We start from the raw sequence: 27,676 nt of genomic DNA, 5'->3' as shown, positions 1-27,676 counted from the left end.
GAGGGATAAAAAGCTAGTAAAAAGACCTAATGACATAACCCAGAATTTTCAATAAAAAGATTTTAATACTTTTAATATTTAGTTCCTTTTAATATTTAGTCTGTGTAAAAAGCAATTTATTAAAATGCATATATAGTTTTCATTTAGCCCTGGAAATTTAATCATAATCTGGAACGATCAGTTAAACCTAATCAATCTACTTTAAAAAGAAAAGGGGGTGGGGACAAGATAATTGCAGTGGGTTGGCTGAGACTAACACGGAACCCATGTTATTGTTAATAAAAACTAAAGGTCAATATATTGGAATTGGCAAGACAATCCAATTATAAACCTGACTGCTTAAATTTACTTCCACGTTAAAAGACAAACTACAGTCTATTCCCATTTTTAACCATTCAAAAAGATATAAAATAAACAGAAGAGAGCAACTTTGAAGAGCAATTAACAAATCATACAAAATACTTTAAAATTTTTCTTATTTTTAGATGTTGAATTAAAATATGTAAAATATTTATTGTAAACATTATAAATATTTTAAAATACTATTTAAACTAGATAGTCTAGAATTTTACTTTCCAAGAAAGTGTAAAGTGCAGATTATAATACAAAAATACCACACTGATTTTACCATTCAACACCAGAAGTAACTTAAAAGGCACACATTATACATTCAAGAAATAGGAAAAAGATCTAGCAGATGCTAATGCCAAATAGTTTACAGATAGCACCAGATGAGCATTCTTAAGTATTACGACAGTACAATGGCAATATATGGCTTCTACAATTAGCAATGCATATTTTGTATAACAAGCTGTGAGTTTTTTTATGGTTTTCTAGTTTTTGTTTTTAAATCATCTAGTACCTATTACACAAGTACATTTTAGTAGAACCATTGTACCATGCAAAACAAATTATAAGACCTTTCATTCACTGAATTAAATGCTTCCTTAAAGGAAAATGTTGGTGCTATAATAATCATTGGTTTCACTGACTGAGTACGTTTAAAAAGAGTTAATAAAATACAAAAGAAGTTTCCATTTCACACACAAACTTTTTGCTAACATTTAGCTTCTAACAAAACAATTAATGCACTGTTAATATACTATCTTTCTTAGACCTCAAAATGTGTTGTCAAAAGAAAATGTTACAAGAACAAGTGACTAGGATATTTAATATAACTAAACAAATTGAACTTCATTGTGATTATTCAAAGTTTAAATATAATTCCAAACACTTGGAATTTTCCCCAAGGCAAATATAATTTGTCTACACTAGAACACATAAACAAAAACCAGAATATCCTGCCCTGGAATGTTCCCAGAAGTACATTTAAAAATTTATTATAGATGATAAACAACTGATCACCCAATATTTGTAATGCTAAGCTAAGAATATTCTTCACACTGCTTAACCACATTTTTTTTTCCTTTCAGAGAGTTAGCTTTTCTTTGTCTGGACAGGTCTGAGTTTTTCAAATGTAGACTCATATGTTTCTACTGATAGTTTAAAGTCATTTTTAATTTTTGGTATTCAAAATATCCATCACAACAGCAGTTATGATTATTCAAGACATCAGGACTTTCTCATAACATGAACTCCCTCAAAAAGACAGCAGCATGTGTGAGACTCACCCCCAGGTGACAGTATGCATGATCCTGCCTTTTCTGGGCTAGTAACAGTTTCCTTCTGCAACTGACTTGATCAGTTCCCACACTCTGCTGGCTACTCACAAAACCAACAGTTGTTTCCTAAAGCAGTGATTCTCAACTGGTTGAGAACTTGCCAACAATCAAAAGGAGTCACAGAGTCAGAAACTGGGAACCACGAAACTGATTTCTGACAATGGAGAGCTGGGTATGTGATTTCCCTCACCTCTGAAGAGTTCTGGGACTGCTAAAGAACACATCTTCAGTGACTGTGTGCTCTTAACAGTGCCCTGCAAAAGTAGGGAGTCCCAGGTCTCAAGGTTGTAGATAAAAAGTTCACAAATGAGGTTTCTTAGAAATAGGTCCATGATTGCCAAACATTGTATCTAGTCTTGTAAATGGTAGAGCTCATCATTATCAAGATTGAAAATTCCTGTACCTATAAACTACATAGAGTTCTAAGGTTTTCTATTACTAAGACAATTAAAAAAAAAAAAAAAAAAAAAAAGAGGATTCCAGTAAAGCAATCAACCAGAATCTCTTAGAAAAAAATTTATAATGATAAGCAGAAGAAAACCAAAGAACTATTGATGGAGTCAAACATATCTCTCTCCAAACTCAAAAAGGAAAAGTTACCAGAGAGCAATTGCTGTGCCATTTCACCACGTCACCTATATAAGCATAAATTTTTTTCTGCTTTAAATAATAGGTCTTGCAAATGTGTTAACAATCTTAGTATTTTCAAGATGATCCACAATCCAAAAAAGTCTAATTTTATTCTGATTCATACACTATTTCCAGAATCCTGATCTATTTTTTTAACTTCTAAAATTTGGGAATGATAGAAAAGCTTATTTTAAAATGAGGCCTTTTTCAATTTTTCATTAAAATAAACTGAAAAAGTAAATTTTCTACTGATGAATGGAAGTTCACATACTTATATATAAATTTATACATAAGTGACAGTGAAAGAGACATTAGAATGCTCCTAAATGACGGCAATAGCCACCCAAGCAATTTGGGCAGAACTAGAAGTCGTAGCAAGATGTTCTGTCTTTCCAAGTTTCTAACTCCAGAGAAGTCATCCACTGACCTTCTGACTAATCAGTTGGGAAAACTTCATCAGCAAACACCATAAGGAAAGAGCCACTGACCAAACATTTAAATTTAAAATCTCAGGGAAAAAAAATTGTTTAACTCAAAATCTTGAAGTTCACTCTTATCTCACAAATGTCAGATCATATCCTTTGATCAATTTTTATTTTAAAGTGCTTAAACACAAAGGCCTCAAAAATGGCCTATTAATACTATCACTTAAGTATATCTGTTACAAAATTATAACTTATTTAAAATCCAACATTCAAGTTTAAAACAAATGGGTGAAATCCAGAATTAACACTAGAGCTTCACCCAAATCAGCACTCTTACATCTCGGAATATCATGAGTAAGTAGTACATATGATCCATAGGATTAGAGTGGGACGCCCTAGATTACAAGTATCTAGCTGAAATGCCTCAATTCTCAAAGTCCTTACTAGTTCCACATTAAATCAGGTCAAAAATAAGCAATAAACAACAGTCCTCTGAGAAAAGAATAACCCACTGATACATTATACATGAATCTAGTTAAAATAAAGCAAATGGCTGAAGCTAGTACAGAAATCTCAAAACACTTAAACAGGAAGAGGAAATGATATTACCAGGTCACTGCTAAAATGGAGTTACCAATATTTTTTTTAAAAATCAAAAATATACTAATTACAACCCGAACATTCTAAAGTATTTTAGTCATAAATTCCTGAAATGTTTTACTAATATGTATATGAATTTAAACGATTAATAATTCACATACTCAAAATCACAAAACTAAAGATTCAATAAATATTCTTTGTGAAGAATCAGCATGTGTTCATAAAAGAGGAATATGATCAGCAACACTTCCTCTTTTCCGTGACATCTCAACTTAGGTGAAAATTACTCAGAACAAAACTTTAGGTGATCATGAGTTGAGATTTCTCTAATAGGAACAAGTCTACTTTGCCAATGGGTTCACAAAATGCTGTTCTAAAAACTTCCACTTATCCAACAGATATTGTACAGTTGCTTGGGGCAAAGTTAAAGATAAAAATGAGACCTTGTTTTTCAATATTTTAAATAACTCCACTCCCATTATGGACTTTTAAACCTACTGGTACACTGTTACTTTAAATCTTCAACTCATTTTTTGATTGGAATATAAAACTTGTTCATAAACTTTTTCTTGATATTTTCCATACTGATTTTTTTTATATGCAGAATGCATGGTAATTTGTTTGGTGTTCTGTTGTTTTTTTTTTCCCCTGAACACAATGTATAGAAATTCCCTGAATAACAAAAAGAAAGTAACTTTGTTATATTCACTTGACAGCTAAAAAGAATTACAAAAAGAAAACAACTATTTTGCTGCTGTAAGTATATGGAGTATTTTCATCATTCCATTGGGGTCACCGGAATGTATGTGGAAGACATCTGTACAGCAGATGAAGAAGTCAGCAGCCAAAGTGAAACACAGCAAATGTGCACTGTAAAAGGAATAGCTGTGGATTCTCAAGGGCTGAGATCAGCCTCCCAAGAATTCAGAAGGTACAGAATATAGCTAACAACTCACAATTTATAAGTAGGTTATAAAACTCTATAGTATCACATTAGCTGGCTAAAGAACTATGAATCTTCCAATTGTAAACTGATAAATTCCTGAATGCATTTTTTATACTGCATTTCAGTATGGTTATTAGTAGAATATTGACCTGGCTGTCCATAAAGTCCTTCCGATTCCCGCATTTCTTCATTCATTCTTGCTAAACGTAACCTAAAATTTAAAAAAATAGTATTTTAGATGAAGTTATGTGATTTAAACGTTTATAAACAAATTAACTATATAAGCAGGTGATACTTGTGCTGATGTGATTTTTTTCCCCTTTACCAATATTTGCCACTAAAACAAATTGGCTTTTTAGTTTTTCAGACCCAGTGATTTCAGATAAAAAATGATTATCACCTTCATACAGTCTCATGAAAAAAGACAATAAAAGATTTTTGAGTACTTCAGCTCTATTTAAGCAGGATCCCTGCATCTCCAGGCTGCAGAGAATTCCTGGCTTCTCCAGCAACCTATCAAATTATAGCTGCCAACTGTTGAAATCTTTCTTTTATAGTATGTAAGCAATGGCCTGTCATAAGTTTACTCTGAAGTGAGATAGTTTACAATGTATAAATAGCACAAGTTTCCTCTAAATATTGGGAATATATTTTGACATCCAAAAACTGAAATAAATGACTATGGGTTATCAATATTTTCCCAAGGTTACCATACTGGCTTTACATTCTTTGGACGTTATTCTTCCAGACAACAGAAGACATATAGCACTGGACGAAGAGGACAAGTATCCCCGCCCCCATTTTTTTTTTTTAAACTAAATTTAAACATCATTTTAAAATAGGAAAATTTTCTCTTGGGTACCCCTCTCTTCCTTTGTACTCCTAGCCAGGCCTTCTGGGCCACCAAGTAGCTACTGCCTTCCCAGACCTCTATCACTCTGGGAGCTGCAGCATCTGAAATGGGCTTTGCCTGTCTTCAAAGTTCCACAATTCCCTTCATCTCCTCTCAATTACATGATAGCTCCACAAGTCTTCCTTTGGTATGTGGATTTTTAGAGAGGACACTAATTTTTTAAAAATTCTTAAATATAACAAGTCCTAACACGAGTAGCATAAGAAAATTCAGGCAAATTGGGAACAGATGTTTTTGAGGGAGGGGGCCATTGCTATATAGGAATTGCCTGGGAAGCGGCATCCAGAGCAAGTTTCTCCATACTGTTCCAATTCTTTCTTTTTATTAACTATTTTTTTCTCCTATGCTAAATAAAGAATGGTATAATAGGCCTCAATTGTCCTATAGTACTTTCCACAACAGCAAAAACTCCTACAGTGGGGAAAGTGTCCTTTACTATTTTGTTTTCTAATTTGGCAGGAGTTTGGGGGGGGGGGGGGGGCAGTGACACAAGACAAGCCAGGAATCCTCAGTGGAAGCTCAGGAGCTCAAGGCAGTCATGGGAGTATTTGTGACCAAGAGTCAGTAGTACCTGCTTCTACTCTAATTAATGAGAGAGGAAACACCAATTCAGGGCTTCACATAGTCCAGAGTAGAATGAATAATTGACAATATAAAATATACTTCTGCCATCTATATAACAATGAAGTATAGGTGACAATCACATTTCCAGATTCCAAGTGTAACAAACTACTTTGAATTAATATATAAATCAAATTAAAACCTCAAAATTCTTTAATAGATCACATTAAATTTTATTCAAATCTTCAAAAATATGTATTTTTTAATCTTAAAAAACAATCAAGTTTATGTAGATAATTTTGGGGGAAGGCGAGAAAAGGGGGCACTGGGAATTGAACCTAGGTATGTTTTACCACTGAGCTACATCCCCAAAACTTTTTTTTATTTTAAGACGGGCTCTCACTAAATTGCTTAGGGCCTCACTAAGTTGCCAAGGCTGGCCTTGAACTTGTGATTCTCCTGCCCCAGCTTCCCCAGTTGCTGAGAATACAGGTATGTGACACCATGTCCAATTCATGTAAATAACTGTTTTGTTTTTAAAGCACACATTTCTAAATATTACCACCCAATGGTGATGCAACTGCACAAGTTACTAATATCAATGGAGTTGCCCTCCCTTACTTATAATCCTCTAACACTCAAGGTACCTGTTATTCTACCAATTCCAACCCCAGCCTTAGTACTATAATGAGAGTTAAAGAAACCATTTCAGAGAAGTCAATGGTATGATTTCTACTGATTAGGCAATATAGCAAAAGTGGCTAAGCATCAGAATTCTTGGTTTCAAGTTGCAGCTCCATCACTCACTGATTGCTCAAATTATCTAACGTGGCATCCTTATCTATGAGGATATGAGAAAATCTACTACTACTAGCTACTCTTCTGACAAAGGGTTAATATCTAGAGCATAAAAAAAAAAAAAAACTAAACACACACAAAAAAACAAACCAGTTAATAAATGGGCAAATGAACTAAACAGACACTTCTCAAAAGAAGAAACACAAATGGTCAACAAATACATGAAAAAAAGTTCAACATCATTAGCAATTTGGGAAATGCAAATCAAAAGTACACTGAGATTTCATCTCATGCCAGGCAGATCAAAAACACAAATAATAATAATGCCAGAGAGGATTTGGGAAAAAAAGATCACTTTTGCATTGTTGGTTGAACTGTAAATTAGTACAACCACTATGAAAATCAGTATGGAGATTTCTCAAAAGACCAGGCACAGAACTACCATATGATTCAGGTATACCACTCCTTGGTATTTATTCTAAGGAATTAAAAGTCAGTATACGATAATGATATGTGCAGATCCATGTTTATAGAAGCACAATTTTTAATAGTCCAACTATGGAACTAGCCTAGGTATTCATCAGTGTATTAATGGATCAAGAAAATGTGGTGTATATACACAATGAAGTTTAATTCAGTCATAAAGAAAAATGAAACTATGTCATTTGCAGGAAAATGGATAGAACTAGAGACCACTATGTTAAGTGAACAAACTCAGAACACCAGGGGTCACATGTTTTCTCATATGTGGAAACTAGAGAGGAAAAAGGAAAAGGTGGCAGGGATCTCTTGAAAATCAAAGGGAGATCAGTAGAATAGAGGAAAGGGAACAGGGGGTAGGATGAAAGGAGGGAGATGGAAAGTGCAGGGGAGTGATATTGGCCAAATTATATTGTTACGTTGTATGCATGTATAAATACGTAACAACAAATCCCACCATTATGTACAACTTAAAATGTACTAATAAAATACTTGGAAAAAATAAAGATAATGAAAGTAATATTGCTGTGATGCACCTCAATGGTAGAGTGCCTGCCTAGCAAGTGAGAGGCCATGGGTTTGATACTAAAAAAAAAAAAAAAAAAAAAAAATCTATCTAAAAATAATATCTTTCTCGTGGGTTGTTGTGAGTACCAAAGCAGTTTATGCATTTGAAACTCTTACATTTAATGTGCTGAGAGAAGCACATGCTACAGAGCAAATACCAACCACAATTAAAATTCATACAACTCATGAAGTTCTGTGTTAACACCCAGTTTAAGTAACACACTGCATGGGAAATAATCAAGTAGAAAGGAAATACTCACAAGGTTACTATATCAGCATTGGCAGCTTCCACAGCTATGCTCAAAGGGTCTTTCCCTTCTTCATCAGTGGCATGCTGATTGGCACCTCGCTTTAGGAATAAACATACCTGCCTGTTTAAGGAAACAGCATTTTTGAAATATTGCCAACAAGAATAAAAATAATATTAATCTTAAAAAATAAAAAGCTGACCAACTTAAATATTTAATTACAAAACTCTTGGTTCATTCTACAAAAATTTAAAGAACACTGATTTTAATAATAAAAACTGACCAAGATCAATATACATTTTGAAGTATTTTCATTTATATTATCTTATATAGTCTGGTGCTATAAAGCACAGTAGGATATATAAATCATGGCCCATACCCTTAAAGAATATCATAAAAAAAGTATATAGTTTTGTTTTTTGGTGGGTGGACACAATATCTTTTTTTTTTTAATGTGGTGCTGAAGATCGAACCCAGGGCCTCACACATGCTAGGCAAGTGCACTGCCACTGAGCCACAACCCCAGCCCCAGTATACAGATTTTGAGAAAATTAAAGAAAGATCATTCAAGTCCATTATTGGGGAATTAAGGAAGCCACGAATGATAAAATAAGATTTTGTTGACTTTCAAATTAAAATACTAAAATTTAACATTATTAATTTTAATTACTTAAAGAATTTAATTATCTAATGAAGACTGTAAAAGATGAGATTGTGAATTTAATATTTTTCAACCTTTTTAAAAGTGTATGCAACAGTCAATATGCCTGTCTTATTGGTGGACATGATGAAACATACCCTAAAAGACTAAGAACCCTCTACTGCCCCAGAAAAATAACCCCAAATCAGTCACCTCATAGACAAATATTTTTATAACATGTACATCAATTTTAGCAAGTTTTAAAACTGATAATATCTCATGCTGTGTTTGGAATACAAGTACATTCGTTAGTGCTATAGTTTTGATGATGGCAAACTAAAGTAATCTTTTTTCAGTGGTCATGTCTGTATCTCCTGATATCATTTAAGCAGAAACAACATAAGAAGAAAAATCCAAATGGTATTTTATCCAGCTTTAGGGTGATTTAAAATGTGAACCCCCAAAATGTCAAGCACATTGGTCTGTGATACAGACCCTTTTTTATCTGATCTTTCCTATTTTAGAAGCAATGGTAGACTGAGTAAAATAATGGTATCTTCCAGCCTGAGGATTTGAGAATTGATGTGAATTGAATATATTTTTTTCAAGTGTTGTAAATTGTGTGGTATTTTCAGTATATGAAAATTTTCACAAAAAAAATATTTTTGTACCATTAAAAAAAAAAAAGGCCAATACTTGGGCAATGCTAAGTTTGTGAAGCTTCTGCATCTGAATTAAAGTACATATACTCAATTTATTGTTTAAAAAAATCAACCTCTTGCTGATAAAGGGAAAGAAAATAAGTTATAATAAAAATAAAAGATGTTATTTTAAAAAATTAAAAAAGAACAGCTTCTTGACCATCCAGAAAATGATAACTAGAATAAAACTCTGAGATGGTTTATTTAGAAACCAACTGCTTATGACACAAAGTTTTGATATAAAGCCAACCTTTTTCCCTCCTGTATACTTTATAATTAAAAGTACATGTTCTTGGCTTATTGTTCTATAGGTCTGAGCACTGCTTCAAATGCCATAACGTCAACTGCCCAAATCACAAATTTACTTTATAATCTACCTAGTTATCCCATGTAAAATTCCTAAGTTACAAAATTCTGCCAAATTAGAATTGTGGATGTGTGCACTATGTAGATACAGTATGTGTACATGCATAGAACACAAACACAGACTCAAACTATCTGACAAAACCACCCCAACTATAAGAATAGAGGAGGTTAAGTACTAAAACTATTCTATTTAATGACAAGTTAAGGTCAAAATAAGCTTTGAAATTTCTTGTCTGGAAACTATCATTTTTTTCTGAAAAAAACTTTGGAACTTTCAAATTTCAACATAACAATACGAGCCATAGGAATGTATCTCCTTACAACCTAAAGATCTCGACCCGAGAAAAAGCAAAACATTATTTCAAAATAATTTTTCAAATAACATCTACCTAAATATTTAAGTACTATAGTTACCCTGTGTGCCCTAAGACAGTGGCATGATGAAGTGGTCCCCGCCCTTGGACATCTCTTTGGTTCACATTAGCACCATTCTGTAGGAGGAACTCACATGTCACCAAAGAGCCCTTAAAGAGAAAAATGGATAATGATGTACAAATGCAAACAGTAAGAAACAGAAATACATTTCTATTTAAAAACAGCATAATGCCAGGTGTGGGGGTGCAAGCCTATAATCCCACTACTCAGGAGGAGGTTGAAGCAGGAGGATGGAAAGTTCAGCCTGGGCAATTTGGCAAGACCCTCTCTCAAAATAGCATAAAAAGGGCTGGGGATGCAGCTCAGTGGTAGAGCACTTGCCAAGCTGATGGTAAGCCCTGGGTTCAATCCCCAATAACCAGCCTCCACAGCCATTCACAAAGTACAATTTCATTTACTTTACTCAAATAGTACTTCCATCTTATTCTTCTCCCCCACACACAAAAATACCTCCCAATGAAAGCAAAGAAATGGTAGTTTATATTAATTTCTTCTCCAAAACTACTTCTAATAGGAATTTATTGATAGTTGACTACTTTCATTATCAGAATTCTCTTCCATTAAACAAAAAAAAAAAAAAACCAAACTAAAAGAAAAAAAACAAAGAACTAAAATAATCAAAGTGATACTCAGAAATCACTACTAGGTACACAAAAGTTTCTTTGTTTTCTAAGCCATCTCTTAAAGCAAAATTTTTTTTAAAAACACACACACATACACACACTGAAGCCATGTTCAGAACTTATGCTATTATATATTTTACATCAATGAAAACCTCAATGTATAAATTCGTACCCCTAATACAGCCTGAATAAGTGGTGTTGCTTTGTTTTCCTCTGAGTTAGCCCAATTCACATCGGCACCATGAGCCAAAGCCTCAGCCATTTTAGGAAGATTTTTTTCATATGAAGCCCTATAAAGCTGAAGTCCTGGATTAAGATGTTTAGAGTCGAGAAACACAGAAGAATCTTGCCTTTCTCCTTCTGAAAAGCAAACACAAATACATTAATAAAAATGAACTCTTGGCGAGAAAAGGAACACTGTTTCAGTTTTACAAAATGAAAAAAGAGTTCTGTGGATGAATGGTGGTAATGGTGGCACAAAGTGAATATATACTTAATGCACTGAATCATAGATTTAAAAATGGTTAAGTTGGCAAATTTTTTGTTGTATGCATTTTACCCCAATTTTTTTTTTTTAAAAAAGAACTCTTACACTTATCACAATGTGAAAATTGTGACATAAGAAACCACTAATCTATCACAATAAGCTTATGGCAGATTTTCACATAAGTCTTATTTCCTATAGACTAATCATTCACCAACATTCAACCTTCTCTCATAAAGACATCAACTGGTATGTTAGGCCTTTGTTATCTTGCTGGTATCCAATAGATAGGCTAATTACTCTGTTACCTTGGCTATATTTCAATCAGCGTGGATTCAGGAAGCAACAAAAATCCCTGAAGAATTTCACCACTAGACAAACCTCATTTCATTCCTAGATGATCCAGTTCCATCACTATTTGCACTATAATCAGTTCAAATAGTGTAAAGAACGCTTACTCCCCTGAGAATTCCACAAGACCAAAATCACTGAACTCGTGGAAGAAAGAATAAAGGCAGAAAGCACTGGTCAAAGGAAAAACTTAATGGAGAAGGAATTGCTGATCTTTCATCTGATAAGAAAGCCACAGGAAAGATAAAGATAAGACGCATGGTGCTTGTGGGTTAAAAATTATCCTTGGGGCTGGGGAGATAGCTCAGTCAGTAGAGTGCTTGCCTTGTAAGCACAAGGCCCTGGGTTCGATCCCCAGCACCCAAAAAAAAAAAAAAAAAAATTATCCTTAGTTATTGGGAAGGCATTTTTAGTATATATCATGAGGCTTGGAAGATTGTACAACTAGGAAAGAATTTTCAAATATGAAGAGAAATAGCTGCTTTCTCATTTAACAGTTTTATTCCTCCCTTTATCTTCTAAAAGACTAACCAATTCCTTCAAAAACTATTTAAGACTAGGCACTTACCACATGCAAACTATATCAATTAATACTGAATTCCATCAAAACTCACCAGACTCATATAAACTATTGGCTGACACCACGGAGGGTAAAGATTCTCTCCCATCATCAGAGCTCTGCTGGATCCCACTGTCATTACTTTTGACTGTTTAAAGAAAAATCAGCTAGTGATTAAAGTTCACATCATTTAGATAGCAATCTCCCGCAACCAACAAGGTTTTAATATGAGTGCTTATATATCAACATGAACTCAGCCACCACCAGTAGAACACATTTAATACAATTTTAATCCTTTTGAACACTTAGCTTATTGTAATGTAATTCAATCACAAAGCCTGAAAATAAACTTATTTTCAGAGTTTTAATATCTCATTCCCCATAAACCATTAGGAGTAGTAAAGAGCTTAATTTATTGCACGACTAAAAGTAATGTGTAATTCTGAGACAATGGGTAACATCTAGAGAAATGGCCACACCGCACAATGACCACTGCACAGACTTGGAATGCTCCTGAGAGCAGTACTTACTACTACGCAGTTTTGAAGAAGTATCAAAGTAGGAGAAGAGTGAATCTAGCTCATCAGGACAGAACAGAGACTCCCGCCTGGCCTCGTCGCTATTTACAGCAACCACTGGGGACATGCAAGTTAGCAAAGCACAAAGCAGGCCATAAGAAGGGAAAAGGGCAGGAGAAAACGTTACTGGGAAAAATTTAGAAGGAAAAAATAGGAAGGAAAGTTAATCAGATACTTAGGGCTTTTGGCATGATAGATTTATAATTCCCATCTCCCCTTGAATTTTAAGCAGTTTTATTCCTTAGAATATACACATTACCTAGAAATGTGAATTTTCTTAGCATTATTTAAATTTAATTGTTTTTAAAACATAGAAATCCAGTTTTTCCTTTGAATATGCAGGGGAAAAGACACGTTTTTAGCATTTAAGATACCTAAAATGGCTACTAATTCAGAGATCACTGACTTTACTCAAGAAAAATGTATATTCACAACAAGGGAGTTGTAATACCTGAACTTTGGGTAGATGCTCTGACTTGGTCACTTGGCCCAAGTTTAGAAATGCTCAGCCTCTTTTCTTCACAACCTTTGGAGACAATCTTTTTTTCCTGCTCAGGAGGTGATGATATAGAATATTTATCCACAAATTTCCTCTCCACATACTTTGCTCTGATATATGCCTCTTTCTCCTGTCTGATATACATAAAAATGCCATGATTCCTTAGTAGGGATAATACTGAATAGACATCATTAAACATTAAGTATTTTCAAAGTCAATGAATTAATATTAATAAAAACTGAAACTGTGACATTATATAACATGTTTCCCTTCCAAATATTTAATGAACTGACTTTACAGTCAATTGAAAACATTAACCTAACTGAAAAATCAGAAGTATTAATGTTATATTCTTTTATTTTCCTAATACTGTGCATATTCATTTCTATACATACCCTCTCATGATATTTGCAGAATGAAAAAATTAGGAAAACTATAAAAATTTATAGAAATTTTATTTTTACTCACATACTCAACCATCACTACTACTGATGGTCATAATTTTCAAAAATAACTGCTTTAAAACAATATAGCAATCCTAATTAATAGGGGAAGAAGATGTCACAATTTAAACTTTGTGATACTATCTTAAAATACCAAGTGTATTCTAGTTTTTCTTACATATGTCTTTCTAAAATGCTTTGGTCTTTGGTTGAAATAGGATATTTCAAGGTCCAAACTAACTTAGTCATGATTTAGCAAATATTAAGATTCTGATTTAAATGGCATTGGCTTAGAGAGCTAAAATCTCAAAATAGGATTATGGCAAATAAAATTTTAATGTCAAAATCAAAATAAAGAATCCTAATAACTAAAAACAGCATCAACAACAAAAATTATATGACTTGAAGCACTGACTTTCTGGTTCAATAACCTCCTTACGTAGGACTGGAAGCGTAATTTCAGACACACCAGAGCTACCTTTTTAATTTTTGATTCCTCAGTGTCTTGATGCCACAAATGAAGTATGTGGATAACAAATATTTGTGGAATAAAGTCTAACAATGTAAACATAATTCATTGTAAGTAGTAGAAACTTGATCGTTGAGATTTCTTTTTAAATGCCTTCCCTAATAGAACTTTGGTCACTTTAATGGCTAAAAGCTTTTACATTTTTACATTGATATTTCATTTTTAAGATTCTTTCTCATTCAAAGATTATAGTTGATTACCTGCTTAAAAAAATATAATTAACTAATATCCCCCAGAGATAGTCATATCTGAACTGAAACAATCACTTTTAAACATTCTGTCTTGATGTTACATGTTGATTATAGTGAATAAAATCATGTCTATACTCCTGATTGGGGGAGGGGGGTGCAAAACATTAAGAAAACTGAAACAGTACCTTTGTCCTGGCTGTGGTTTCTTTATTCCCATTTTTTCCACATTAGCTTCATAAACACGATTTATAACATCATTCCCCAATTCACACATAAGCTGTTTAGCAGGAAAACAGAAGAGCAAGCTATAAATTAAAAGTCCCTAAAGCAATCTTCTTCTACAAAGTTTAGAGTTAAAATAAAATAAAATAAGAACAGAATATTATCACTTTGCCGTTGTTCATCACAATACCTTCCCTAGGACATTATCACTCTTACACTAAATTCTAAACACACACACACACACACACACACACACACTCATATCTATCTACATATCACAACTACTGTGTCTATATGTCCATAGCAGAGCAAGAAGTGTGACAACAAAGCCTTACCTATACAGTTAGGTGTAGTTAGCACTAGCCAGTCTTAGGACAATAATTTAAGATTAAGTATCTATTCTTTTCAGTTTTCTCCTCACTTCCACTTCCTAGAAATAGACAAATCCATCAAAGGTACAGCTTTATTTAAATTATATTTGGACTTTTCCCTCTCCTTGGTTCTCTTCCAAATAGCGACTGGTTCCCTGGTATATGTTACAAAATCTCTTAGATTTTCCTTTGTATCTACACATTCACCTCTTTAATTCCGTTTGAGCTCTCCTCACCTCACTAACAAATCATATCTGTAGCCTCTCGGTGAATCACACTGCATCTACTTGTGCCTGATTCCAGGCTTGATCATCAGGCCAAACATGCTTACTATGCCAAGATACAGATCATGCAAATGCTTTTCTGAAATATCACCTCGGGGTAAGAGACATGTTGTGAATGTATGAGGATGACACAATCAGTGATTGCAAAGAACAAAGTTAAGATGTTGGAACATGTGAGTTGGTGGGAGAGGGGAAGGCCTGGGATGAGACAGGAAGAAGATAAAAATGTGATCTAGACCTAAGAATAGGAGCAAAGCCTGAGAAAGACACGCTCAGCAGGCACTAAGCAGGCAAGAAAAAAGTGGTCACCCTTTCTCTCCTGTTTCATACTCATGAGCCCTTTCAGAATCTCTTTATTCTGTGACATCCCTCTTCTGTCATGGCATCTCTCTTTGCTTCTGCATCTCCCTCTAACTCAATTTCTCTCCCCTGGACTGGGGATGTGGTTCAGTGGTAGAGCATTTGCATGGCATATGTGATGCCCTAGGTTCAATCCCTAGTACCACTAAAAAAGAGGGGGAAACCAATTTCTCTCTCCTGACCCCAAAGCCCTGCTACCTCTTATAAAATTAAACATGCTTTTTCCTTCATTGAACAATTATTACTTCTAGTTTTTTGGGGTTTTGTGTTTGTTTGTTTTCAGTGCTGGGGACTGAACCCAGGGTCTTGTGCATGCTAGGTAAGCACTTGACCACCAAGCTACATCCCCAGCCTGTGATGGATGATTTTGTTATAGGAATGAAAAACAATAACGAAAACATTACAAATGAGATTTTTTATTATCGACCTAGAGCACATTTTTTATTTTTAAAAATAAAGGTACTATTATATATTAGCCTTTAAAAAAATCCATGCTAGGACTATAAAATAATAGACATATCACTGGATGAGAATTAGCAGAATAGAAATCAAACCTATTTATAAAAATAGGGCAAAGGAGAAATAGCTAAATGATGAGAAAGAAAGTATTGTTCAATAACTGATGTTAGGAAAGTTGGGTAAGAATTTGGAAAAAATATCAAGAGTTAGGAACACATTTTATACTATCCACCAAACAAATTCACACATACACTATAATTAAAGTTTATAAAATATTCTCATAAAAATGAGTGAATTTCATGAAAACAATCAAATTCTATTTAAAAAAATAAATTATGGGAATTATTATTTTTCAAGATTTTAGACATGCTATTATTCTATCATTAACCATTTTAAGATACTACAAAAGGATGGAAAGACTAAGAGAATATTTGGCAAAGTGATTACTATTTTGGATACTTGTTCTTACTTTTGCTTGTTATTTCAAAGCTTGTCTTTAATATATATGTTTTGGGGGTTATTTGTTTGTTTGTTGTACTGGGGATTTAACTCAGGGGCACTCTACCACTAAGCTACATCCCGAGCCATTTTTATTCTTTGAGACACAGTCTCACTAATTAAGTTGCTGATGGTCTTGCCACGTTGCCCAGGCTGGTCTCCAATTTACCACTCTTCCATCCCAGGGTCCTGAGAACCTGGGATTATAGGCATGTGCCACTGCGTTTGGCGCATTATTTAAATTAAATAATAATTAAAGGCTTACAAGTCTTATCTCAGTTGCATCCAATTGTTCCTTTCTCCTGTACTTGCCTATAGGAAAAGATTTCCATGTCTACCCTATAGCTCTAGAATAAAGAAATATCAAATCAAATGTAATCTCAGTATTATGGCATGCTGGTCCCTTTAGTAATACCATCTGACTTCTATTTCTTCCCAAAGAATCCTCTTAATATTCTATTAACTCTCCTACTTACAGCCTTTTAAATTTCAATTCTACTTACCTGAATCTCTATAACTTGTCTCATTTATCTAGGGCCAAATTTCATTTTCCTCTAGAAAGGCCTGACTCATATTTAAGTACCCTCTACACTAATAATGTTTTTTTATTTTAAAATTGGATTAAAATAGCAGGTGCTTGTATCTGTCATCTAACATTTTTATTTATATTTGCCTTCTTTCCCCAAAAATTACTTTAAGTTTTACAACAGTAGGGAACACATTTTCTAATAGATTTCCATCCCTCCATTATGGCTGGCACAACATCTGATGAATTCATTGAAAAAAGAAGTCAATGACCTGACAGTAAAGTTTTAAACAACTCAAAATTGAAGTAAACTATTTTATCTTTACAATTTATATATAAGTACTCCATTTTGTTACAAATGTTTCAGTCACATTTTAACATGTCAGATGTGTTTCACACAATTTTTCTAAATTTTCTAAATTGAATCCCCTGAATTTTTATCTACACACAAAGTAAATGTAGAAATTAGATTTCTGCCCCTCATGCCTCACTTTCTTGTCCTTTGAATTTGTAACAATTCATAGAATCTATCTAAATAGGGCTTTACTTTACAAATCACTGTATCACTTTTATTTAGATGTTTTCATAATAATTTCACAAAGCAAAATTCTTACTTTACATAACAGATTTACTAGGATATCTATGAATAAACACGTGAAAAACAAAATTTTAAGATAGAAATAAATGTAGAGTATACTCCAATCTTTAATCTCTTTTCAACAATAAGGTAATGTAGACATGGAAATTAAAGAGTATGTACTATTAACCACTAGGAATTTAGTGAATCTTATCTGAAACCCAGCAGTAGTCAAAAATTACTGATGACATTTTCATAGATATGAACCTTAGACAAGAAAAAAAGGATGTCTTGGTTTGATGACTCCTACCCTAACAAATAGAAATAATCCACTGTGGAATTTAGTATGGCAATGTATCTATTACATTTTAATAATGTGACTATAAAGGATTAAAATTATGGCACAATTTAAAATATTTTTTGAAAAACTATAAAAATATAGAAACACTGGTTTGTAAGAGTGAACTGACTTAAGATTTAAGAGTGCTATATAAACTTAACAATTTCAAAAATCTAATATAAAAACACCAGATTTTCCAAAATAACCCCATATGTGGTGTAATACAATTTAGTTAATTGTTAGCGAGAGTAACTCATAGATTTGTAAACCAAGATTCTGAAAACTCCACTTTTATGTGAAAATAAATATTTTCACACAAATATTCATTTTACCTTTAAAAGTTCAGGCTCCCAGGTATCTAAAGTTAAAGATCGGACTTTTGAAAAATGAACCCCAAGACTCCTATATTAGAAAAAGAAAAAAAAAGACTGCATTATTAATATGAAACTATCAAGTCTCTACTCGCATATTTATGAATATTCTTTTTTTCTTTTAGAATGGCAAAAACCCTAATACAGCCTTCAACACACATGCAAACAGGGATAGATCTTCTGGTTAGTAATGAATGGTGAACCAAAGTCCTCAAAAGCACTTCACAACAAACCAGAATTTAATCTGCTTTACAAATGGTACAAAAATACATACTGGCAGTTAAATTAAAGAAATGGAAAAGATTTTCTCACGAATGGAACACGATTAAATTTTTTTACAACATGCGTTTATCCAAAAGAAGTCTCTCACTCTGGACAGCAACCCACCGATGAATTCCAGAGCACTCGATACACAAGGTGATGCCCAAGTTGATGCTGGCCCACCGAGGATCTGCCAGACCACAGTCACAACAGCTGGCATTGCCAGGGATACACTGGACCCGCTGCAGTGCACTTTCTCCTTTCAATAATTTCTCTTTTGACTCATTTCCAGAATCTAGGCTTCCTGTTGATGGAGATGATTTCTTATCCAGCTTCTAAAAGAATTAAGAATTATTCGTTTTTTAATTAAAAAGAAAAAAAATTGTACCATCATGTTGCATGCTGTGTGCCCCAAACAAAATCTAGTCCCTACGTTTTAAAGATCTATGCTAGATATAAGCCAAGCACTCTTCTAGGCCCCAGAGAATGAGAGGGGAAAAGACACATGCTCCTCCATCGATGTACTTTCAATCTAATAAGGAGAAACAGAAACATTTAAAATCATATAAAATGGCAGACAGAATAAGCATATGTACAAGATATGGAGGCAAAGAGAAAGGGGAGCACTAGTTTAACATGCAGGACACAAGACAAAGGAAATAGACTTAAGACTCAAGATAAAATATTATGTTAGGCCACATTTTTCCAAGGTATTCAATTAACCAACTATAAGCACATTATTTTAATCACTACAGTGAATAATTAGAAAATGTATGTTCTAAAGTAGGTCCAAACCTTCAACTTGTTGGCTTAGGATCAGACTTCCTTAACAGGACTCCCATAGCCCAAGAAATAAAAGCAAGAATCAACAACTGGGATAGATTCAAACTAAAAAGCTTTCTCTCAGCAAAGGAAACTATCAGTAATGTGAAGAGAGAGCCTACAGAGTGGGAGAATATCTTTGCCACTCATACTTCAGATAGAGCGTTAATTTCCAGAATCTATAAAGAACTCAAAAAACTCTACACCAAGAATACAAATAATCCAATCAACAAATGGGCTAAGGAAATGAACAGACACTTCACAGAAGAAGATGTACAAGCAATCAACAGATATATGAAAAAATGTTCAACATCTCTAGTAATAAGAGAAATGCAAATCAAAACTACCCTAAGGTTTCATCTCACTCCAATTAGAATGGCGATTATCAAGAACACAAGCAACAATAGGTGTTGGCGAGGATGTGGGGAAAAGGGTACACTCATACATTGCTGGTGTGGTTGCAAATTAGTGCAGCCACTCTGGAAAGCAGTGTGGAGATTCCTCAGAAAGCTTGGAATGGAACCACCATTTAACCCAGCTATCCCACTCCTTGGCCTATACCCAAAGGACTTAAAATCAGCATACTACAGAGATACAGCCACATGTATGTTCATAGCTGCTCAATTCACCATAGCCAGATTGTGGAACCAACCTAGATACCCTTCAGTTGATGAATGGATAAAGAAACTGTGGTATATATATACAATGGAATATTACTCTGCCATGAAGAATTATAAAATTATGGCATTTGCAGGCAAATGGATGAAATTGGAGGATATCATGCTAAGTGAGATAAGCCAATCTCAAAAAAACTAAAGGACGAATGATCTCGCTGATAAGCAGATGAGGATATATAATGGGGGGTAGGAGGGGTTAGTGTTAAGGTTAGGGTTAGGTTTAGGGTTAGGGATAAGGAGGGTGGTAAGAATGGAGGAAGGAAGGACTGTATAGAGGGAAAAGAGGGGTGGGAGGGGTGGGGGGAAGGAAAAAAATAACAGAATGAATCAAACAACATTGCCCTATGTAAATTTATGATCTTTAATAAAAAAAAATAGAAAGAAAAAAAAGAAAATGTATGTTCTTATAGAGTTAAGTACTGAAGAACAGATTGACCACACAATTATGATTACAAAATGAGTTAACAATAAAAAATGATTAAAATTTCAAGAGATATTATGTAAACCAGATTGATAATCAAAAAATTAACTTGCTAAATGCACAGCAAAACTGATGCCAAAATATAATAGTATTTAATAAGCAATTGTTTATTACAAGTAAAATAAGTGACCAAACAGAAAGATGGGGTTCACAAATTTCAAGAAATTAAAGTCTATATAAAAACTTTTCTGGTTTAAAAACATTCAACATTAACAAACCAACATGTTAGTATAGAATCAATAGAAATAAAATTTGATTCTTGTTTTGTTCTTCCTGAAACTCACTTCCATAGCCATTATGCAGGGCTAAGCCAAGTAAGTAGAGAGACACTATTTCAGAGATGACTGAGCTGCATAAGGGACAATCTACCTAAGAATATAACTGTAAGCAGGATGTCTGCACAGGGAGGCAGTTCTGCAAGGGAAACAGGAGCCTGAGGAGGGAAAGGAGGAGTGTCACCTACTGAGGTGTCAGAGCCTGAGAGAGGTAAAAGGGCATCATTGCAGGGCTCAGAGGACATGGCTGGGGCAGATGGCAGCTGAAAAAATATTGCTTGTGTACCAGGGAATCAACCACAAATGGATAGATAGGAATAAAAAAGAATGAGAGCCAATTTTGCTGATGAGAAAAGCATTATTTATTTGGAAAAGGAGAAAGCTAGAAAAAATCCTGTTATAGCAAATGAGAACTGGAGGTACCAATAGAGAGCCTAAAGGTTTTCAATATAAATAAACATACATGTAAATACATGTATATGCACACAAATCCTTGGCTTCTAAATATCATTCTCCACCAAAAAGAACTAAAGCTCTTTGGTCAATTTCATGCTGGTACAGAGAAAGTACAAGAAGATGAACTTGGAACATTTTGTCATGCTAGGAAGAAGTACTCAACGATCAACAGGGACAAATCAAACTACAGGAGACTCCACCGGCAAAATTCGGATCAATTCGAGAAGAATAAGTAATGATAGTAATGAATTGTAGCACACTGAATAAGATAGGAATCCATACTAAAATAATTAAATTATCATAAACTAAAACTGACGATCAAAATATTTATAATCTTGAAGAACCTCCCCCACAAAATATGTATTACCTACAAAAGTTAAGAATGACCTGATACTAGAGAAACCTAGTAAGATAATACCTTTATCAAAGTTAACCTTACCAGTAATGAGACAAATCAAAATCGTGTGCCACTTGAAAGGATGCATTAAGAACATAGCTTTTTTTTTTTTTTTTTTTGTGGTATGGGGATTAAACCCAGGGGCACTTTACCACTGAGTTACAACCTCAACCCTTTTTATTTTGAAACAAGTCTCACTAAGTTGCTCAGGTTGTCCTCGGACTTGGGCTTTCCTGCTTCAGCCTCTCCATTTGCTGGGATTATAGGCTTGTGTCACCATGCTTGGCACACAGCATCATTTATGTAATTTACCTGCTTAAGTTGCATAGTCTTATAAGTAAAAATCAGACAAATCCAAATGAAACAGTCTAAAAAATAATTAGTCTGTAACTCCCAAAACTATCAAGGTCAAGAAGGTCAAGTTTGGCTGGGCATAAAGCTCAATGGTGGAATACTTGCCTACTGTATGTTATACCCTGGGTTCAATACCCAGTACTGAAAAAGAGAGTGAGTGAGTAAGTGAGTGAGTGAGTGAGTGAGAGAGAAAGGGAGAAGGAGGAGGAAGGAAGAGGAGACGAGGAAGGGGTGGGGAAAAGGAGAGAAGGAAGGGGTGGAAAAGAGGAGAAGAAGAAGAGGAAGAGTGGGGGGGGAAGGGAAGGGAAAGGAGGGGGAAGGTGAGTTACTGAAGGACTTTTCCTGACTGAAGAAGACTTAAGAGACATGACAACTAATGCTACATGTGTTTCTGGAGTGAATCTTTTTGCTGAGACAAGTGTTAAAATTTGAATGATGTTTGGGAATTAAATGGCAATAATATATCAAGACTCATGTCTTAACTTGGATGGCTATACCATGATTATGCAGGAGACATCTTGGATTGTGGAAAGTACTCATTAAAGTAATGAAGAGTGATGAGGCATCATGCTGGCAACCTACTCTCAAGGAGTTGAGAGAAGAAAGGTTATTTGTAGTGTACTTAGAACTGCTATGTAAATTTGAGTTTATTACAAATTTTTAAAAAATTGTTAAGTGCAGAGGCACATTCCTGCAATCCCAGCAACTCAGGAGGCTAAGGGCAGGAGGATCCCAAGTTAAAGGCCAGCCTCAGCAACTCAGAAAGACTCTGTCTCAAAATAAAAAATAAAAAAGGGCTGGGGATGTAGTTCAGTGGTTGAGTGACCCCCGGTTCAATCCTCCACAACACAAAAATAAATAAATAAATAAATAAATAAATGTTTTAACAGAACATGTTTGATAATATTCTGAGAGATCTGAAAAGCTTAAAAGCAATAATCATGTGGGAAAAGGATGCTGGTATTATAATGCAGAAATCATGTTGGTTCCTTCCCAATTTTTGTATATATGCTAATGGTTTATACCCCACTAGAGAAGCTGAAAGCTAAGTACAGTAATACAGCATAACTGGGCAAGCCACCTCAAAGAATACAACACTTAAGGTGAAGCCCATCCATGAAAGGTGAAGGAATGACTGTTTAAGAAACAGATCTCAGGGTCCCCTCCTTAACCCCATGCCATTAATGAACTTCCCTCTACACGTAAACACAAATGACCAGAAGCTTGGTCTTTCAAAGTAAAACAGTCTCCAGACTGAGTTCACCTGAAAGATGAATGGCAGGGAATTAGGGAACATTTACATACTGAATGCTGAGATACCCAGCACTTAGCTCTCAGCTAGTTCCTTACCTGTATGTGGGAGATCAGGGAATTTTCTATGGAAAACCAAATCAGCCAAAAAGACTCCAAAGATCCTGACTATGACTGTTGCCCAAAAAACATTCCATGTTTAGGAGATGCTTACAATCAACAAAGTGCTATCTGTGTTCAGAAGTTCTAAGACGTCTGCAGTCTTAATTTATCAGCATGAGCAAATTACCACAGTCAAGGAAAACCTCCAATACAATAGTTCTCAATCTTGGCTGCTCATGGAAATCACCTAGGAAGTTTTCCAAAATATTGATGCCTGGGTCCCAGCTCCATTCAGTTGTTCTGGGGTAATACCAAAGCATTGAGATTTTTTTTAAATCTTCCCATGTTATTCACAGTGTGTAGTGAAGGCTAATAACCTCAGCTCTAACACTGCATCCATGACTAAAGAATAGGAATTCTTTACAAAATTCAGTGAACAAAAAAGAGCTCTTGAAAATTAAATATATGCTAGGAGCATGGGAATATTCAACAGGTTAGTAAGATTAACTGAGATTTCTCAGAAAATAAAAAAAAAGAAGGCATACACATACACACAATATAACAATCTCAATACCAATCCATAAATTACAAAGACAGAAAACAGTAACTGAAGAGGAAAAATGCAAAAGATCAGTAATAAGAAAAGTTCTGTAAAAATAAATAAGTATATATATATTTATATACTTTATATATATACACATAGGAACAAAACAAAACAAAACAAAAATCTCTAACAGCAGCACTGGAAACTTTAAAAAAAAAATCCTGTTATTTTCAACCTAAAAATTCCATACCCAGCCAAACTACCAAACAAACCTGAAGACAGAATAAAGACATTGTCATGTATATGTAGAGTCACAAATGCCTCACTTTCAGGAAACACTAGAGAAAGTACTAAAATTTTTCTTTAGTAAAGAAAGAGAAAGAAATGGAATATGGGAAAGAGAAGACTCAACAGAAATGGTTGTATAAGGAAATCCCTAACTAATAGGTATGCTATAGGCTTAAGGGGCACTCATCCAGACTAAAGAAGTGTGATGCAGGTGAGAAACTGAAACACATACTGAGCGTTGTCTTCACCAACGGGCCTTTGCTATGTTCCCATCAGTTGTATCTAACGATGGTCAGGTGAACGAGGTTACTGAGATTCCTGCTCTCTATGCCTTACTGCTTTGATCAAGTGAGTTCCCCCTTTTCCTGCTTAGGAAGATTTCTGCTTTGATCTACTCCTGGCAGCAACAAATTAATTATAATGAGCTCTGATATATAACCTGGAGAGGACTCCCTTGCCTTACCCTTATTTCTGATAGTTGTCTATCATCACCTCTATGCCTGTGTACTGCCAAGATGACCCAATGGTGGTTTCATTATTTAAGACTTCCTCATGCATAGCCTTGCCCAAAAGAGTTTGCAGACTCTGGGAAACTGAAGCCAGAGTATAGCCCAAGACTATATATTCAGTTTATCTTTCCTGAGAGCCTTCGACTAAGAGACAATAATCCATTTTCCTTCTTTGCATTTACTGAATTTTAACTATAAAAACCTTTCATGATAATTATTATATTTTATTATTAATTAAAATAGTAAAATATTTGGGGGGAAAAAACATGATATAAGAATGACTTATTCCAACCCAGAACATATATTCAAATATTAAAAGAAAGATATATTCAAATATCAAAATAAAATTATAGGTAAAATCAAGAGAAATAAGAGACACTGAATCTACATTTTAAAAACTCATTTCGATTACATAAAATCATCCTCCATAAAAAAAGGATATCATAATCATATAAAGGTGAAACTAAAACGAAAGGCTTTTAAAGCAAAATAACACCTGTACTAACCTCTGATTCATCACCCTTCTCTCTATAAGCAGTTGCAATACTGGTCTGAACAGCCTTAATCCAAGCCTGGCGCAGCTTTTCAGAATCTGCCTGGAGCATACAACTTCTAAAAGGAAATAACATATTGTTTTCTCAGACACTAAATTAACCAAAAAAAGAAAAGAAAAAATAAAGAAAACCCATAGCTTTATTTTTTGTGCACTTTGCTATTTAATAATTTTTCTAGCAAAAAATAATTTCTGTTGAAAGGTTTTATTTTACATATCTATAGGTACCAATGAAAAGAATTATCTCTTGAAAACAAATCATTCACCTCTGTACATTTAATCAAAGTAAATAAACTTCTAAATTTAGCATATAATCATAACACTCATTTTTTAAATTGGATATACAGTATGAAATGATGGTTGATATATGATTTTAAATTCATTATAAAAACAACTAAAACGTTTTCACTATGGGCACATAAATAATCTTTACAGATTTCACGGAATATGATATAAAGGGAGAGTTACGTAAGTACCTGCTTGTAATATCTGTAATCATTAATTATTGAAATTTATTTTTAAAACATTTTTTTTCTTCTTTAGCACACTCATAAATCAAGCACAAATTTCTCTATTCTCGGAAGTTTTTTTTTTTTTTAAGACCAACTGCAGAAACATAAAACAATTCTGAAATTCTACAGAACTACTTACTTTGTTGGAGAGACTACCTCAAAGCAGAATCTTCTTTCTATGTCTTCACAATGCTTTACTGTGCAAAGCCTGAGATCTTCAACTACTACCGTGGGGTTATCCTACAATAAGGAAACAAAATTTCCACATTTATCCACTTAGTTTTTAAATACTACTACCAACAATAACACGCTTTAAAATGTTACTTAGAATAAATGATCTCATTTTAAAGATTTATCTTAACTGTTGATACAGATGGGGTTGTTGACACAGATAAAACTAGTGGAGGTAATCCTGTCCTATTAATTATTTTGTCTGCCTCCCAAAATTATCATAGATTAAGTGAAGCAGTATATATAAAGAGGTTGGCCCAATGCATAGCACTTAAATGTTCAATAAACGTTCTTCCATTTTTATTCATATCCTTTACTTTCTTGGTCTCCACTCACATATTACTTTTATAGCTTTTATTCAAAGTTTCTTCCCCCCCAAAAAAGAAGCCTTTAACCAATCATGTTTTAAATAGCTCAAAGACATTTATAAATCCTTCTTAAAATACCTAAGAAAACGAGAAATATTTTATCACTTCCTAGTACTTAATAAAAAACATTAACACAAAATCAAGTTTATCAGAGTAGAAGAAACCATGAACTAGTTAAAGAATTTATAAAATACTAACGTGCTACTATAAAACATAGGAAGTAAAATTTCATGTGTCATCTCAAGACTAAACTGTAGATTTGAAATTTACAGTTTACAGAATATCATTCGTAAAGACTACATGAAAATCAAGTAATCAATTAACAATTAGTTTCAATAACTTTTAATATTCTCAAATCACAAATCCCAGAATGCCTTTCCAAAAGTAAAAACACCTCACCCTTAGAATAAAGGTTCAGGAAAACATACAAATACAACATTAACAGATTGAAGGAGTTCTATTTGAATTACTCAGAGCTTGCATTTTAATTAAAGTTATTTTTAACCTTTTGAGATTATCACCATTGGCCCTAAAATGATATTTCTTAAAAGACACATTCTCGCCGGGCACAGTGGCACACACCTGTAATCCCAGTAGCTCAGGAGGCTGAGACAGGAAGATCACAAATTCAAAGCCAGCCTCAACAATTTAGCAAGGACCTTGGCTATTTAGCAAGACCCTATTTCAAAATAAAAAGGGCTGGGATGTGGCTCAGTGATTAAGTACCCCTGGGTTCAATCCCCACTACCAAAAAGAAAAAAAAAAAAAAAAAAAAGGCACATTCTCCTTCAGTCTCAAAAGTGTCATGGTGGTGATTTTCTTGTCATACAACTAGACAAAAAGAAATGAAAGTAATAATCCTAGGTAGGGCACAGAAAAATTCATCTCAAAACTAGAAATTAAGAATTCAAAATTCAAAGTCACTCTGCTTTTAAGGATCTGATGTTGATAGTTTCCACTCCAGAGTCAACTTATACATGCCCCAAACATAAAACTAATTCACAATACTTTTATACACAAGTATTTATGAACTTCAATGCTTACTAAAACAAACAGATAAAGAACTAAAACAATGAAGACTACCACCTACCTTAAACTTCTTCTGGTAAACCAGCTGATTATTCTGTATTGAAAACCAGCGTCTAAATAAAAACAAAATAAGTTTCCATAAATATAAGTTACTTCTGATTTTGGTAGAAATGAAATATTTGGGAAAGCACTGGAAATCAGTTTATGAAACATTTTGAGAAATGCACTGTTTTGCTTTATATAAACCAGTAACAATATGGAATAACTACTGAAGATATAAAACAAGCATTTTAAAACCACAGATTAGGA

At 33.9% G+C, this 27,676-nt stretch overlaps 1 protein-coding gene across 5 annotated transcripts in view; it reads right to left on the bottom strand.

The window, feature by feature from the left end:
* Positions 1-27,676, bottom strand: part of ACAP2 (ArfGAP with coiled-coil, ankyrin repeat and PH domains 2) — a 129,165-nt gene that overhangs the window by 5,531 nt on the left and 95,958 nt on the right. For all 5 annotated transcript variants that reach the window (XM_079156201.1, XM_079156200.1, XM_079156202.1 and 2 more), the window contains 12 exons: positions 27,429-27,480; positions 25,879-25,979; positions 25,181-25,286; positions 18,645-18,853; positions 18,219-18,288; positions 14,435-14,526; positions 13,039-13,220; positions 12,065-12,157; positions 10,788-10,975; positions 9,972-10,081; positions 7,863-7,973; positions 4,433-4,494 (listed from right to left, as the gene is read on the bottom strand). In XM_079156201.1, coding sequence (XP_079012327.1) covers positions 4,433-4,494; positions 7,863-7,973; positions 9,972-10,081; positions 10,788-10,975; positions 12,065-12,157; positions 13,039-13,220; positions 14,435-14,526; positions 18,219-18,288; positions 18,645-18,853; positions 25,181-25,286; positions 25,879-25,979; positions 27,429-27,480 — 1,376 coding nt within the window. The remainder of the gene's footprint in view (positions 1-4,432; positions 4,495-7,862; positions 7,974-9,971; positions 10,082-10,787; positions 10,976-12,064; positions 12,158-13,038; positions 13,221-14,434; positions 14,527-18,218; positions 18,289-18,644; positions 18,854-25,180; positions 25,287-25,878; positions 25,980-27,428; positions 27,481-27,676) is intronic.

This window comes from Sciurus vulgaris (assembly GCF_902686455.1).
Source record: "Sciurus vulgaris genome assembly, chromosome: 10".
Lineage (NCBI taxonomy): Eukaryota > Metazoa > Chordata > Mammalia > Rodentia > Sciuridae > Sciurus > Sciurus vulgaris.
This window is presented reverse-complemented; position numbering and strand designations above follow the sequence as displayed.